Source organism: Phalaenopsis equestris, unplaced genomic scaffold (genome assembly GCF_001263595.1).
Source record: "Phalaenopsis equestris unplaced genomic scaffold, ASM126359v1 Scaffold000276, whole genome shotgun sequence".
NCBI classification, from domain to species: domain Eukaryota; kingdom Viridiplantae; phylum Streptophyta; class Magnoliopsida; order Asparagales; family Orchidaceae; genus Phalaenopsis; species Phalaenopsis equestris.
The window spans coordinates 1,058,278-1,074,492 of NW_018164718.1; the positions used below are offsets into that span (position 1 = coordinate 1,058,278).

The 16,215-nt window shown below is 33.4% G+C and overlaps 1 protein-coding gene across 1 annotated transcript in view; it reads right to left on the reverse strand.

The window, feature by feature from the left end:
- The window catches only part of LOC110024838 (sulfite oxidase), a 33,858-nt gene extending 26,139 nt beyond the window's left edge, over window positions 1-7,719 (reverse strand). The window contains exon 1 of the mRNA XM_020725010.1: window positions 7,522-7,719. Within this exon, the coding sequence (XP_020580669.1) occupies window positions 7,522-7,596 (75 nt within the window). The 5' untranslated portion in view covers window positions 7,597-7,719. The remainder of the gene's footprint in view (window positions 1-7,521) is intronic.
- Between the last annotated feature and the right edge of the window lie 8,496 nt (window positions 7,720-16,215).

Here is a 16,215-nt window from a genome sequence, read left to right on the forward strand (position 1 = left end):
TCCTACAAAAAATAGAGATTTAAAAAATAAAAACACATATATTGTGTAGATAAACTTAAATTTACCATAAATTTTTATTAAATAAATTTTCGCATAAAAATGTCAAATTATCTAATCTCATAAGATATTTTTCTCGTTAGGATTGTATTTGTTTCTTATTATTTCCTATTTGTATTTCCTTTTATTTTTGGCTAGTTATAGGACTTTTTGTTTTTAGTTTAGCTAATTTGACTTTTGTAAGCTTGGAGATATGAGTGTTATTTCTTTCCTAAGTTCATGAACTTTCGTAAGTTTAATACATATAGGTGTTATTTCTTTCCAAAGTTTAGGATTTTTTTCCTAAATTTAGAACATATGGGTGTTATTTCTTTCTTAAGTTTAGGATTCTAGTAAGTTGTATTTCAGCCAACATTTTGTATCAATAAAGGTAATCGTTTCATTCTCCAAATCAACATGGTATCGGAGACAAAGATCTTACCCTAGTCGCCAAATCTCAACCTCCTTGGTTGAATCCCCTTCCTACAACTAGAATATCTCCCTACATGCCTCTTTCTCGGCTTCTTCCTACGGCAGAAAATCATCCTCCTTTTTTCTACAAGGCTGGCTCTCCTCCCTGCAGCCAAAATTCCTTGTTGCAGTTCCTCCTCCTCTTGGAACTCCCTACAATCAAAAAATCTTCCTTGCAGGTTGTCAGATAGTTCCTCCTCCTCTTGGAACTCCTTCCTACAATCAAAAAATCTTCCTTGCAGGTTGTCAGATGCAGGGATTGACTCATTCCATACCTCAATAGCCAATTCTCTCATATGGCTCCATTGGAGCCATAGTTGATTCTTCCACCTCTGAGCTTCCATTCGACACTATTCTTGATTGAACCAGATATTCGACATCATCCTCAATCCCTCCACAGACCAGAGGACCTGACACCACATGAATTTCCTGATTACCATCATAAACACAACGATTCAAATTTCCTCTAGTGGTCTCAACCTATTTCATTGTTCGTCAAAGGTCGGCATAAATTTGACCACCTTATAGATACGATTCAAGAAACTCCAAATACTAACCCAGTATATGTTGTGTGGGAAGTGGATAACTCCATGGTTATGTCACAGCTAATTAATTTCATGGAGAACTCTATTTGTCGTTCTTACATGTTTCTTCTGTCTGCAAGTGTCCTCTGTATAGTCAATCGCGATACTCAAACTTAAGTAATTATGGGCAACTTTATAAAGTTTTCTAATAAGGTCTGCGATACTAAACAGGGATCAAAGAAGGTGACCCAATACTACAACAACTTGGTTGCTTTATGGATGGAATGTAACATCTATTATTACTATACTTTGGACTCTTCCAAAGATCTTTCCCTCTTCCATAAGATTTTAGAAAAGAATCGTGTGTTTCACTTTCTGGCTAGCTTGAATAAGGATCTTGATGAAGTCCGCAATCATATACTTGGTTGTGACCCTCTTATTTCAACCCAGGAAGCATTCAGTGAGATCCATTGAGATAAAAGAAAACACTTGTCATGCTCGACAACTCAACTACTTCAACCGAGTCATCAACCTTGGTTTTCAAGAGTACTCCAAACTCTGCCACCTCGTTTCGGACCAATCACTCCACAATTAAGTTTTTTCACAAACCTTACCACAACCGTGACAAGTGTTGGAAACTCCATGGGAAACTGGCAAATAAGTATTCAACCAAATCTTTCGATGTTAAAGGTCTCTCTACGACTTTGAAATCCATAATAGCTCATCCAACCCCCACTCAGACCATTCCTGACTCGTCGAACTCTATTCAGAGTTAGTTGAACATTAAATTATGTTGTTTGGTTCTCGCCAGTTCTCCTCCAGCTCGTTGACCTCTAATGTCTGTTAAGGAAATGTCTTTATGGCTCTCGTTGGTTTTGCTTCTTCGGCTCCGTGAATTATCGATTCAAGTACCACGGACCACATGACCAGATGTTTTCATTTTTTTTTCTACATTTTCTCCTTGCTTCGAACAAGATACAATTAAAATAGTCGACGGCTCCTTTAATTACATTGCGGGTCAAGGGTCGGTTTTACTAGTAGTTGAGCTGACTTTGGAATCCGTGTTACACGTTCCTTTGCTTAAATGTAACCTCTTGTCAGTCAATAAGTTAACAGGTAATCTTGATTGCATAGCTCATTTTTTTTTCTTGATTTTTTGTTGCTTTCAAGATCTTCATTCGAGGAAGATGATTGAAACTGCTAAGTAGTCGAGCTCACTTTTTTCCAAAAAAATTGCATTGATGACTCTAACACTCAATTTTGTAGTTATGTTTTTCCCCTCCTATTGCATGTCCAATTATGCTTTTACATTGCTTTTATGAGTTATCCCAGGTTTCATTATTTAAAACAATTGTATTATTTGATGTTTATTGATAAAAACTCATCTTCTTTAAATCTAAAATTTGTTAATTAGTTAAACATCGACGTATATCATATCCACCTCATTCATAGTGATTAAGAAGGACCCTCTAGAAATTCAAGCTATAACAATAAATGGTGGTTCCTTACTCTAACTGATGACCACACTCAGATGTATTGGGTATATGTATTATAGAAAAATCTGCAACTGCTGTCACATTTAAAAATTTCCACTCCTTCGTTCTAGCCCAATTCAAAAGCACTATTTAAGTCATTCAAATTGACAACGGTAGTTTAACTTTATATTGGGAGAACTTTTTTTTTAGTAAAGGCATCTTTCGTCATAGTTCATGTACAGATACCCCTCAACAAAACAGGTCTCAAGCTGTTTCGTTGTTCTTCTCGTTAGACCCTAAAATTTTTTAGTGCAGCCTTTGTTCGAAATACAGCCCCGACAAGTAGTAAACTTGATCGTCGCTCTACTAAATTTATCTTCCTCGACTATTCCGCCACTTAAAAAGATTAACGATGTTTTGATCATGCCACAAATAAAACCTACATTAGTGTTGACGTCTTTTTTTTTAATTCTCATTCTTCTCTAACACTGCCTCAAGTGAAGGGGAGTTTTTTTTTAACACTTTCTTTTTCGACTCCGGTGGACATTTTTCCAACAACAACCACTATTCCCGGCACACCTTTGGCCCTGCTGCATTCGCCACCAGTCGGGCCAACACCACCACCACCACCCCCCTCTCCGTGTTTATATTCATCGTACAAAACCCTCTATTGAGACTCGTCCTGATTCCCTTACCATCAAGTCTGCCGCCTCGTTGCAGGTCTTAGAGTCTGCTACAGCTGATTTCCTCAGTACGATGCTCTCTCCAATTATGACGGTCACTCATGATCAAAGTGAAGATTTGAATCTCCCAATTGAGTTATGCAAGCAGGTACGATCATGCACTCTTCACCCCTTTTATCCTATGGCAGGTACAAAGCATTTCCATATTCCTGATAGATTGTTGTCTCTCGTCCACTATTAAGGCGGCTTTGGTTGACTCATCCTGGAAGACTGTGGTCATGGACGAGATGAATGCCCTTCGGCACAAACATACTTGGGACGTGGTTGACCTCCCAAAAGAAAAAAAAAATTATTAGGTTGCAGTTAAATTTTCAACATCAATTTTAACTCTGATGTCTCCTTTGAATACAACAAGGCATAGTTAGTCACCAAAGAATATTCACAAATGTATTGGGTTGACTATAAAGAGACATATGCTTCGATTGCTACACTAAATACATTTCTGGTTTTATTATCCCTAGTTGTGAATCTAGATTGGCTCTTACTTCAACTAGAAGTTAATAAAGTTTTTCTTAACGACGATCTAGCTGTTGAGGTTTATGTCTCTTCCATCGGGATTTGACTTGACTTCTTCCCATGGACAAGTGTATCGATTGCGAAAGTCCCCCTATGGACTGAAACAATCCCCACGAGTTTGGTTTGATAAGTTTATGCAAGTTGTAGTGGGTCATGGTTTCTCTCAGGCCCAATCATATCATATGTTCCTTTTCGCCATTTGTCTGGTGATCGCATTGTCATCCTCATCATCTATTTCGATGATATTGTGCTCACGGGTAATGATCTATCAGTTTTTGAGTCTCTTAAGGCCATCCTCGACATGTTTTTTGAGATGAAAGACTTGGGTTCCCTCTGATATTTCTTAGGCATGGAAGTAGCTCGATCCTCTTGGGGCATTTGTCTTTCCCAGCCCAAATATGTGATAGATTTATTGGTCAAGACTAATCTACTTCTTTGTAAACCGATAGATAGACCTCAATGAGAAATTATTTGAAGTTTTCAAGGTCGTTCTGATGAACAAAACACGCTAACAACGCCTTATGGGTAAACTCATTTACATTGCCCATACATGCCCAAACATCTGTCACGTCATTGGTGTCATAAGTCAGTTGATGCATGACCACTACGAGCATCATCTCACTACTGCCCATCGAATCCTCCAATACCTAAAAAGCACACCGGGCTCTAGTTTGTTGTTCACAAATCACACCTCTCATTTTATTGTAGTTTATACGGACGTTGATTAGTTCGGGTTCATCCATCATTGACAATCTACCTAGGGTCATTGCTCCATGTTGCTTGTATTAGTTCTGAAGCCGAGTTTCACCTTATCTTTGGGTGTCTGTGAAGCCCTCTAGTTGTGCATCGTGAGTTATGTATGTCCGTCACCGTTCCTCTGCAGATTTTTTTTTGAAAAAAAAAACTATCATTAGTATTGCTCATAATCCAGTCCAACATGATCGTACCAAACACGTGGAGATTGACTGTCATTTTTATCAAGGAGAATCTCGATTCTGGGGAGATTTGTGTTCTGTTTTGTCTCATCCACTGTCAACTGATTGATATTCTCACAAAGAACTTTTCTCGTCCGTTGTTTGATTATTTCAAATCCACATTTAACATGATTGACATTTATGCTTCAACATAGGATTTTATTTATTTCTTTTTATTTCCTATTTATATATTTCCTTTTATTTCTGGTCAGTTAGAGGAATTTCTGGTTCTAGTTTACTTGATTTATTTTTTGTAATCTTGAAGATATGTGTGTTATTTCTTTCCTAAGTTCAAGATTTTGGTAAGTTGTATTTAAACCAACTTTTTGTATCAATAAAGGTATTCGGCTAAACCATATATATATATATATATATATATATATATTTCATGTTCTTTACGTAAATAACAGATTGTTGATATGTATGAAGTTTGGGGAGGCTCGTGCCACCTTCTGCCCTCCCTTGAATTTGACATTGGGTGGCTGCAATGCCCTCGGGCAGGCTACTGACAGGTGACAGTGATAGCGACAAGAAGCTGCAATTTGCAATGTTTTTAAAAAATGTCAATATCTAATGAATTTGAAATACATTAATTTTGAACTGCAAGGTGAATTCCAAGTTCACAAAAATTTTACATTGCATTCTATTTACATCCAAGCAAATGCTTGAGCTTTGAAAAATCTTGTATTTAGTTTGCTTTACGCCACAAACTACAAATACATGGAACCAAATAGCCCTTAAGAAGCTCTAAATAAGGATGGAATATTAAAGTAGTTTCAAAATCTTCATTTAGACACATGCAACAACAGCAACAACAAGCCTATATATATCTTTCACCATTTTAATATCTAATATATTATAAAGATCACTAAAAACAAAATTCTTAGCATCACTAATAGTTTTATTAGACTCCCTACGAGCCACCTTATGTTTTTCACAATTCTATAAGGTTATACATTTGAGCCAATTTTTATAACCAAAGTTTTTTTTTTTTTTTGCTTGCACATTATTATTTTATCACAAACTATATTTATTTATAAAAACTTTTATTTTGATTCTCCAAACATATCTTTTTGTCACTTGTTTAATATTGTTTGTTACTTTATCCAATATAGAATTAACTTCATGAACATCCATATCTTAAAATCATGAAGTTTGCTCCAAAAAAAAAAATTTAATTATTTTTTAAGCGTCCACTTCTAATTTTATGACAATATTTCATTTTATTTTTATCTTCCAAGTCATTATCTTAAAATCGAAAACTAATAATTGATATTGAATAGTTAAATTTTTGCAATGAATAACCTTACAATCTTTATATTCTCGACGATTTTTTTACCATAAGAAAATAATCAATTTGCATAGTATTAGATACATTCATATAGTAAAAGTATATTCATCTTTTCTTAAATAAAATATTAGCAATAATAAAATTATAAGCTAAATTAAAATTCAATATAATTCTATTTTCTTCATTAATCACTTCAAAATCAAAGTCGTCATTAATATTTTTAAAATCTTCTAACACTCTACCAATATGTCTACTTAAATCTCCTCCAACAAATATTTTTTCTTAAAAAGATATCGTTTGTATTAATTTTCATGTTCATTCCAAAATTTTTGTTTTGAACATATATCCAAACCTAATTAGCATAACCACTTATAGCATTAAGAATCATATTATAAATAATAATCTTTAGGGCTATAATTATATCTCAAAATCTATTAATTTAACATTATCTTTCAAACCCTTAATCTAATTACACCTACATCATTTCTAGTAAAACTCTTACCTGAATACCGAAATTTAAAACCTAAGCTATCAAACTCCTTAGTCTTTTCTCCAACTCATTTAGTTTATTGAATGCATTAGATATTTATCTTCCTATGAACCACAATATCTACTAATTCTATTAATTTGGTCACATGAATAAGGAAAAATATAATTTAAGATTAATTTTGAATTTTACGCATCAAGGACTTCCATTTTAGCCTTTTTAATCAACGAATGCAAGCCAGATCCAGCATCAAATAACATGTTAATGATTGACAGTTCAATATGAGCTTGTCAATTAAGTTGAGTAGTGGAATGTCATCCTTCATTCAAAAAATCCTTAAGGTAGTTGTGTCAACATAAGCCATGGTTTACAATAGTAATTGAGGTCAACATACAGGGAGAGAGAACACAAATGATGGGTGTGGCTAGCGTCCAATTTGAACAAACTCAACCTATAACTGTAGTGACAAAGTGCCTAGATGGCTGGTGTAATTGTTTAGCTCTCGACAGACTCAGTGAGGGCTTTTAAAACAGAACCTTAGCAAATGCTCGAAACTGTCACAAAAGCAGAACAATTGATACCAGATTTGACTACACTCCATGTCCTAACGAAGCAATTATCTCAATTAAGCCCTTTTTCTTCAATCAAATCAATGCAGTAACCTTATTATGATGAAGCAAAAGAGAACATGCTGGAATAATCAGAAGAAACTGGTATTTATCTGCCCTAAGCCCTACCAGAAACTTGTTGAGGCAAAATACATACATTTAAAACAACCTAAGTCATCAATAAGTACACATAATGGTCAAATTAAAAGTCATCAGAACACAAGAAGTTGGTGAGAACTGAGAACGACACAAAAGACCGATTGTAAATTCGGATTGACTTCTAATCATTTTGTAACAATTCTATTAAATAATCAGTAATGGAATTCAAACTCTCCATACAAATATGAACAAAAGGCGGACAACGAAAGAAGAGGAACATGGAAAAAATGGTGTTACCTTAGAATTAATTTTGAGAGATGGGTGGCGCGGAGGATCTTGTGAATAATCTGAAGGAGCCGTCAAGCCTGGCATTTTTTTCGCCTCTCTCCGGTAAGTCTCCACCAAACTTCTACCGCACCCCTAAGAATCAGTGAACATGTCTTTGTCGCATTTCCGGTGAAGTTTTGTTGAAATGATGACCATGAAAGGAACGAAGTGCAATATAACACAAATCTCTCTCTATTTTTTTTACAGTATAAACTATAAAATACAAATAGAGAATTAGGAAATAAATGATTTAGGTCACTGTTTTGGATTGGGTAAGTGAAGTAGGTTGGGTTTGGATCGGGTCACGGGGTTAAACATGCGGTCTGCTCTTTACTAAAAATGCCATGCGTCGTTCAAACACCGCCGCCCCAAACAACACATTTCTGCGGCTTCAAGCCGCGTCGCAACCTGAACGCTGCCTCAAACGGAGTTCATGCCTCTCGTCTCGTTTGTGTTGGATTGAAAGACAATAAACTCCAACTGATGGTCTGGAGAAGCATCATTTCTTGAGAATTGAGGGATGTTGGTCCACAAAAAAATAATATTTTTGTCGTTGTAATATGTGGATGTCGGCCTCTATTCCGCCAACGTGATGTTTAAAGAAATTTCCTCGTAATGTTGCCTAAATCATATTCCCGAACATATTTTTTTTTTTTTAATTCCTCTTCTTCAATCTCTTTTACGAAGAAAATTTAGACTTATGATCTGTTTGGGGCAGTTGCAGCTTATTAAATAATCCGCTGATAAACTGATTAAAAATAATTTGTCGATAAGTTAAGTGCGGTTGTTATTACAAATTTTTATTTTTTGAAAAAGTCATACCGCAGCCAGAAAGCTGCCACCACACCTAGACAAGTGCAATGTAAAAATGTTGTTTTAATGTTTTAAAAGCGCATAAGCTGTCAAAACGCAGTTTACCCAAACAGGCCAAATGTGTTTAATGTGTTTTCAAAATGTCACCGTACCACATAAACAGCCCAAACGGATCCTTAATAAATTTGATTGTTAAGTTAATTTATTCCAACATACTCGCCAATTCCTCTAGTCCTCCATCGCACCATGTGTTTTCAAAATGCCACCGTACCAAATAAACAGCCCAAAACGGATCCTTAATAAATTTGATTGTTAAGTCAATTTATTCCGACATACTCGCCAATTCCTCTAGTCCTCCATCGCACCCTATTTAATAATTTCAGATTTATGTGATAAATCCTATATAACCTAAATCAGCCAAACACTGCTTGTAGATGATAGGGGACATGAAATGGTTACTCTTTTAGCTAATGAGATATTTTCCTTTATTAGAATACAATTGTATGCTTTTGTAATTAAATACCTAACATTTAAATTTCAATTTTTACTGCTACAACACTTTAGTAACTTAATTAAATCAAATTATGTAAATACTAAATATATTTTAATGTGCTTAGAATACATAGCATATTAGTTGAAATATTAAATTTAATATAATTTCTTAGATAATTTAAAGTTTTAATTTTTCAAAATTAAATATAAATATTTAATATATATTGATAAGCCTTTTTTCAGTTATTAAGAAAAATGACATAGATTTTATACTCAAGTGTGTGAGAAAGAAAAAATGGAATGGGTTGGGAATGATAATGTCAAGTCATTTGAGTGGAAGGATTGTGATCCATGATTTAATAAACTTATTTTCTCGAGATCAAATATTTAAATTCCATATTATACAACTAATTGCACTTCATTTACGTAAATGTAAACAATTGAATCATGAATTGTCAGTGATCTCACCCCACTTAGGTAAGAACTTGTTGCAGAAGAAAAGTAGAAAAAAAAAAAGAAGATTAGTATGAAGATGGAGATGAAATGGAAAATGTTTCATATCATTCTTAATTCTTTTGAAGTAAGAAGGAGGAGCCTCCCAACTCGTGGATGGTTTCCCCTATCTATAGCTTTAGGTCAGCTCTACCCATGGGTGGTTGCATAAATGGCTATATTAAATAAAAAGAAATATATTGAAAAAACTAATATCATGCTATTGTGTATGTATGATATCTTATTAGCAGGTTATAAGGCAAATCAATAAACTAACAATTCACTCATTATTTACATAAATGTAAACTGATGAATCGTGAATTGACAGTGATCTCACACCATGTAGGTAAATACTTGTTAAAGGAGAAGTGTAGAAAAATAAAGAAGAGTGATACGAGGGTGGAGACGAAACAGAAAATGCTTTATAACACCCTTAATTATTTTGAAGTGTAAAAGTAAGGTGACATCCTTTATTTATGAGTGGGTCAACAGCTTGGGAAATGCCAATCTCGCTAGTTATTTTGAGAATACCATTTTTCCATTAGTAGCAAAGAGAAAACCATTTTTCCATTAGTAGCAAAGAGAAAGCTTAGGGGATCTAACCCATATGGGAGCAACCTTGAAATTCTATTTAATATGTTTGCAACTTTAGGTCTAAAGCTTGAAACTGAAAGGCAAGGCCTCCCCATTAACTCTATTTCTATTTCATCAACATAGATGAAATTGAAAAGAAAAGATCCTTTAGCCAAAGAGAAAAGATCGATGTTACCTTTTAATTTCCAAAGTTTATTGGCATCTTATGAGAGATTACGGTAGAAATGATACCTTCCAATCACTTACTTGAGAAGAGCAAGGTTCCACTACCTTGATCCTTCTTCTATTTATTCATCATAGAAAGAAATCTTTTCTACTACACTTGGTATAAATATAAGTTGCAATATGTAGGGTTGGGAATGTGGGTAGGAAGTAGGTCTTTCCAATTCATCAAGACAGGGCAAAGAACAAAAGGAGAGGAAGAAGGTAAAGAAGGGAAGATAGTGGATCAGTGACAGAGATGGCTATGGTTTTTTAGAGAAAAAAAGTGAAGATAAAAAAAACACGAACTCATATCACATTTTTTTTTTGCTCTCTATGACTCAAAATATATATATTCTTGGTTTCGCAAGAAATTAGATACACCAGAGTACTTTCGGCACATTAACAAAAGTGATATTGATTCTGCCCATGCATATAAATATATCAAAATATTAAAAAAAGAATAAATTCTAATATAATTGATAGGTCAAATAAAAATACATGAAATCATAACCATATAAAACTTCATGGATATGTCACCAAAATAAAATTATAAAATCCTATTCCAAGCATAAAAGTAGCTATCAAGAGCATTGCTTCACAATGTTAATACAAGCATTTATATAAAACAATATTTTAAAAAGTCATAAACTTTAATTAATAAGCCATTAAAATGCTAATTTAATATATTTATTATTATAAATACTAATTAACTTTAATTAATAAGAACTCATGAAAACCTCAAAAACACATTTGCACACCCTCAATTAGATGACACATAAATTACATATTTTATTGAAAAGTATATTTAAAAAAATGAATATATGATAAATAAAAACAATCCTAAATTATTATTATTGGAAGAGTTACATACACATCACACAATTCCAATTTATTTACATATCCAACCCTTAAAGTTTGATTTTTAGCATTATACCACTTACATAAACTTAAAAAAAGTGTATTTCCCACTGATGGGTGGGTGCCAAATAATTAGAAAAAAAATATAATTTTATTTAATAAATAAATGAAAGTCACTATTTTCCACCTTTTTCTGACTTATTACATGTTCCAATAAAAATAAATAAATAAATAAATATTTACTCTTTCGAGTCCATTCCTATGTCCTTTTTTTCTTCTTTTGTCGTGTTGATGGAAAAATTCAGCTAATTAATTGGACGGCATCAGATATGAAAACTTGTTTGATCACTTTTTACATGCAAATCACTTAATTTTTAGCTATTTATGTATGTAACCTCAAAGATTATATAAAATCACATAAAATGAAAATATTTTTAAAAATCAAATGAAAATATAAAAATAAAAACTGATTTGTGCTGGAAATATCGCGGCGGTAGAGTAACGAACTATCGTCTTAGCGTTGAACAAAAGTTCGTCATACACACAGATGAAAGAAAAACAAGCGGTAATGACTCCAGAAGTTTTTTATGTGGAAAAACTATAAGGGAAAAACTACGGAGTCTGACACAGTTGCAAAAATCCGCTATTGATTGATGATTATATAAATCTCTTGTCCCACATACAGGAAATGATGAATATATTTTTTAGATTGCAACGTTGACTGACTACGTCTAGTTGATGATGATCGATAGTGGTTAGTGGTGGTCGCTAATGATTGGCGGAGGTTGAAGACGACGGCGGTGGTCGACAACGGTCGACGGTGGTTGTTGGAGGTCGGCGGTCGTCGACGCGGAGGTCGACGCCAATCAACGGTGATGCTGAGCTGCAACTTCTCTTCAAGACCTCAAACTCTCTCTATAAACTTCAGCCTCCCTTTCATGAGAGAGATGAGACTCTATTTATAGTATTCTGAGTGCAATTAATGAAGGAATATGAATCATTTTGATCAGACGGTCTGGAGAGCTTCCCTCGTTCAAATGAAGTTTGATGGACATTTGAGTGCCTTAACGATGTCAGAATTGAGTGATCTTAGGCTCGTTAGATTCATTTATCAAGACACTCAATTCAACCATAAGCTAACCAGATTCGACATCTGTTTTACCTTTACCTCTGGAAGTCCTTCTAGAGTTGTTTAATAATTTGATCTGGGCTTAATCTAACTCGAATTGCACTAGTTCTTATATCATTAGGTCCGTCTCATCAAACTGATCAATTTGACTATAAGTTTATTGAAATCGAAACTCTATATGACTCTTAATTGAAGTTATTGGGCTCGTTTGATTCGTCTTGTCTGGACGCTCGATTCGATTATGAACTCGTTATATTTGAAATACGTTTGAACTTTCAAATGTCTCTGGAAGTCCTCTTAGAGTTGTTTAATAATTTGATTTGCGCTTGATCTGACTCGAATTTGACTAATTCTTATATCATTGGGTCCGTCTCATCAAACCGATCAGTTTGACTATAAGTTTACTGAAATCGAAACTCTATATGACTCTTAATTGAAGTTTGAATGCTTTTGCTCAAGATATAGTCCCGAGATCATTGTTATGCTTCGAGATTCATGCCGGATGATAAAAATTTGTTGATGACGTATCAAAAACAAAAATCAAAATTGATTGCAATCAAGTTTTATTTTAAAATTAGAATTTATTAGCAGCTGGTAAATTTGCAAAAAAAAAAAAAGTTTATGGCAAAGAAAATTATTTAAATTATAAAATGTTATCTATTTAAATTCCAAGAATAAAACGACAGGACCAAAATGATTTATTTACTCGATCAATTTTTAAATGTTATCTATTGAAATTCTCCAAAAACGGCGCTTTGATTGAATTATCCTTAGATTAAATAAGATTTTTCTCCTTTCACTACGAGGCTTGTTCTATAATATGGTCATAGAGTAGAAATATAGTCCTTAGAAAATTTCCATGACTAGCATAGAAAGACTTCTAAAGCCATGTTTAAGTATATATAATATAAATGCATGTGTTTAAAATATTTTATTGATGGTTTTAATAGGTTTGAAATTTGTTATAATAATATTTAATCCTAGTTTAATTGTTATTTGAGCCTTTTTGACCATTGGTTGAATTGGATTTGCACTTAGTTTTGATATATTTTGATAGGGCTTCAAACAAGGTTCAAAATAGGTTTGAAGAAGGTCTGACCTTGGGTCAAGTATGATTCAAACCTTGTTCAAATGAAGGCATAAAATTGTGTGTTTTTTTATGTTGAATATTTTCTGCTTGCTTTAAATTAATGAAATATGAATTTATTGTATTGTATGTCAGAGAATGAAAAGAAACTTTGCGAGATATTTACTAACAAATAGAGCAAATATTTGATAGTTTTAATAAGTGTGTTATTTTAGAAGATCTAAAAAATACTTTATATACAATTATAAAGACTAATAAGAATCCACTTTGCTTAAATTTGGAAGTGGGTTCTACAGGTCTGGAGTTGAAGTAGGTCCCAAATACAACTTTGACCCCTGTGATGTAGAACCTGCCATCTTGCTGAGCATAATAACTTACAAAGGATTTTATGAAAAACACTAAAAGTGACCATCTTACTTAGGAGAGGTCTTTTTAGAAACCCTCTTAGAAATAAAAAAAAAAAACATATGAATTATGAATGTCATAATTAAACTATAAATATGTTAAAGATAATCGCACTAACTTGCATTGGTGTTCGTAATCCTATTGGGTTTTCAGATGGGCTCATCTAAATGGATGAGTTCTTTAATTGATACTAACTGGATGACTATCAAAAAATTATATTTTCCTAAAAATAACTAATATTTTATCAAAATAACATTTTACTTAAAGGGGAGAGATTAGGTAGAATTTTCTATCAAAGGTACAAAGAAACAAGATGCTTAGGCCCCAATATTTCCCTAGAAACTATGAGAAGAAACCATATGGGAATTTTATGATGTTGAGGAAATGGAAACTTATATAGTTGAATTTATGAACACATTTATGAAACTTATGGCTAGGACCTACTGCCTTTATGAAAATGGCAGTTTTTCAATAAATTTGTAATTGGTCTAAGAAGAGAAGATTAAAAAAAATGAAGAGATAAGTATGAGTTTTTATTCTTATATGACGTAGAAGATTAAAAGAAAAAAAAGATGAGATAGAGATAACCCATGATGATAGCCCTTTGTTAAATGAAAACATAGAGCATGTTACAGAAGATCATATGCTTGTCAATAAATATATAAATGTAGATAGAGATGAAGCTTGGAGAAAGAGAAACATGTTACTTGTATATATCAAGTGAAAGAAGAAAAAATGCAAGTTGGTCAATGATTAGGTTAGTATGTACTAGTGCACTTTTAAGAATAAAACTTAAATCAAAACCTCTCCTAGACTATTTCACATATGTTAATTAAAACAAAAATCTTTATTCGTCACAAATAGATGATTAATAATCACTAAGATAGGTGATCTTAAAAATCAAGTTGGTTGATGTCCCACCCATAAACTTATTAATCATTGTACTTGTAAATCCCTAGATTTATGATCTAATTATCAGACATCAAGAAAAAACATATGTATTTAAGCATAGATAAGATCATAAAACTAATTTAAATAATGAAATTAAATAAGCAAGTACTTTTCACTTCATACAAACCATGTTCTAATATATAACCTAAGCAATGTTAAGGAATAAATGTTAAGTTTTAATTAGTAGTGAATTTTGACCCTTAGTATTTGGGAGAGCATTCCTAGCTTCACTCATTAGGCTCTTACCACTTTGTCACCCTTTGATATTAGAATAACGTAAATTTTTTTCAATAGTTTTTTGAGAGAGTTTTTTTATCCTACTTCCTTTTATTTCTCATGCGATGGCGTGAACTCTCACCCATCGACATATTGTTCGCTTTGGCCTAGTGCCTCACAATTTTGCCTAATTGGAGTAAATTCCCAAGGGGTAACCCATTTTAAGAGTGCCTCAGAAAGAGCGCACTTAACTTTTGAGTTTCTAATGAGTTTAACTGTTACACCAAAAGGTGCCTTAATGTTTAAGAGTTCAACTTCATTATGCTTAAGCTCTTTCACAATCTCACCCACTTAAGTAACTGACATCCTCGTCAGTTCTCTACACCCATAATCATCCACCAGATAAATAGAACTCTAGAGGTAGCCACTACAAATTAATGAGGTGACTCCAAACATGTAGCACTTTGTCCCATTAAGGGTTCAAGAGGTGGATCCCATGGTGTAGCACTTTGTTTTGTATGGTACTTATTCTCTATCTTCTGGTTGGTGTAATGCTTTGATATCATTTGTGATGGCCCAAACTCTTACTCATCAAGTTCTATCTGCTTTGGCCTAGGCGTCTCACGGTTTTACACCGTTGGTGTTACTTCCTAGGAGGTCACCCATCTTAGGAGTTCTTCAGTATGAGTCTGCTTAACTTTGGAGTTTTTAATGAAATTTTACTAATGAACCAAAAAACACCTCGTTGCTTAAGGGTTTGAATTCATTATAATTTAAGGGTTTTGAATCTCAGGAATGGGAGAAGTCATCCATAATTCCCTTGAGTATCACATTATGTAGTTTCGATTTATTATTTGAGTTTAGAGATCTAATCTATGATGATTCATCAAATGGGTAGCACTGTTGAGGGATAATTGGGATGTCATATACTTGATTTCTAATTAGCAAATCATAAATTTTATTCATTAATGAGAAAAGTACTAACTAAAAAGTGAAGCTAATGAACTCTTAATGAAGGTTTTTATCTTACAAGGATTTTTTGGGTAGTTCCTACCTTCTTAATACCAAAATGGATGTTGACCTCACTTTTGGTTGAGGTCTAGAAACTTCTTTAGTAGCCTAGGTCTAGCCATAGGACTTTCCTATTGACTAGTCTTAGAAAATTAGAAAAGGTACCCCCACCATTAGAAATTCAAAACTTTTCTTTTTACTCAACTTGAAATTCCACATAATGATCTTAACCTCTAGCATTTAGTAGATAAGATCATTATAAGAGAATTCAAGAAGAGTCCCTATAGGATTACTTGGCTTTAGGATTGACCCTGGGTGTTGACTTAGGGTACACCATATCTTCACAATACATTAATCCATGGTTCATTTAGAATGGATATCTATCCAATTCTATGTGAAATGCCTAACTTAG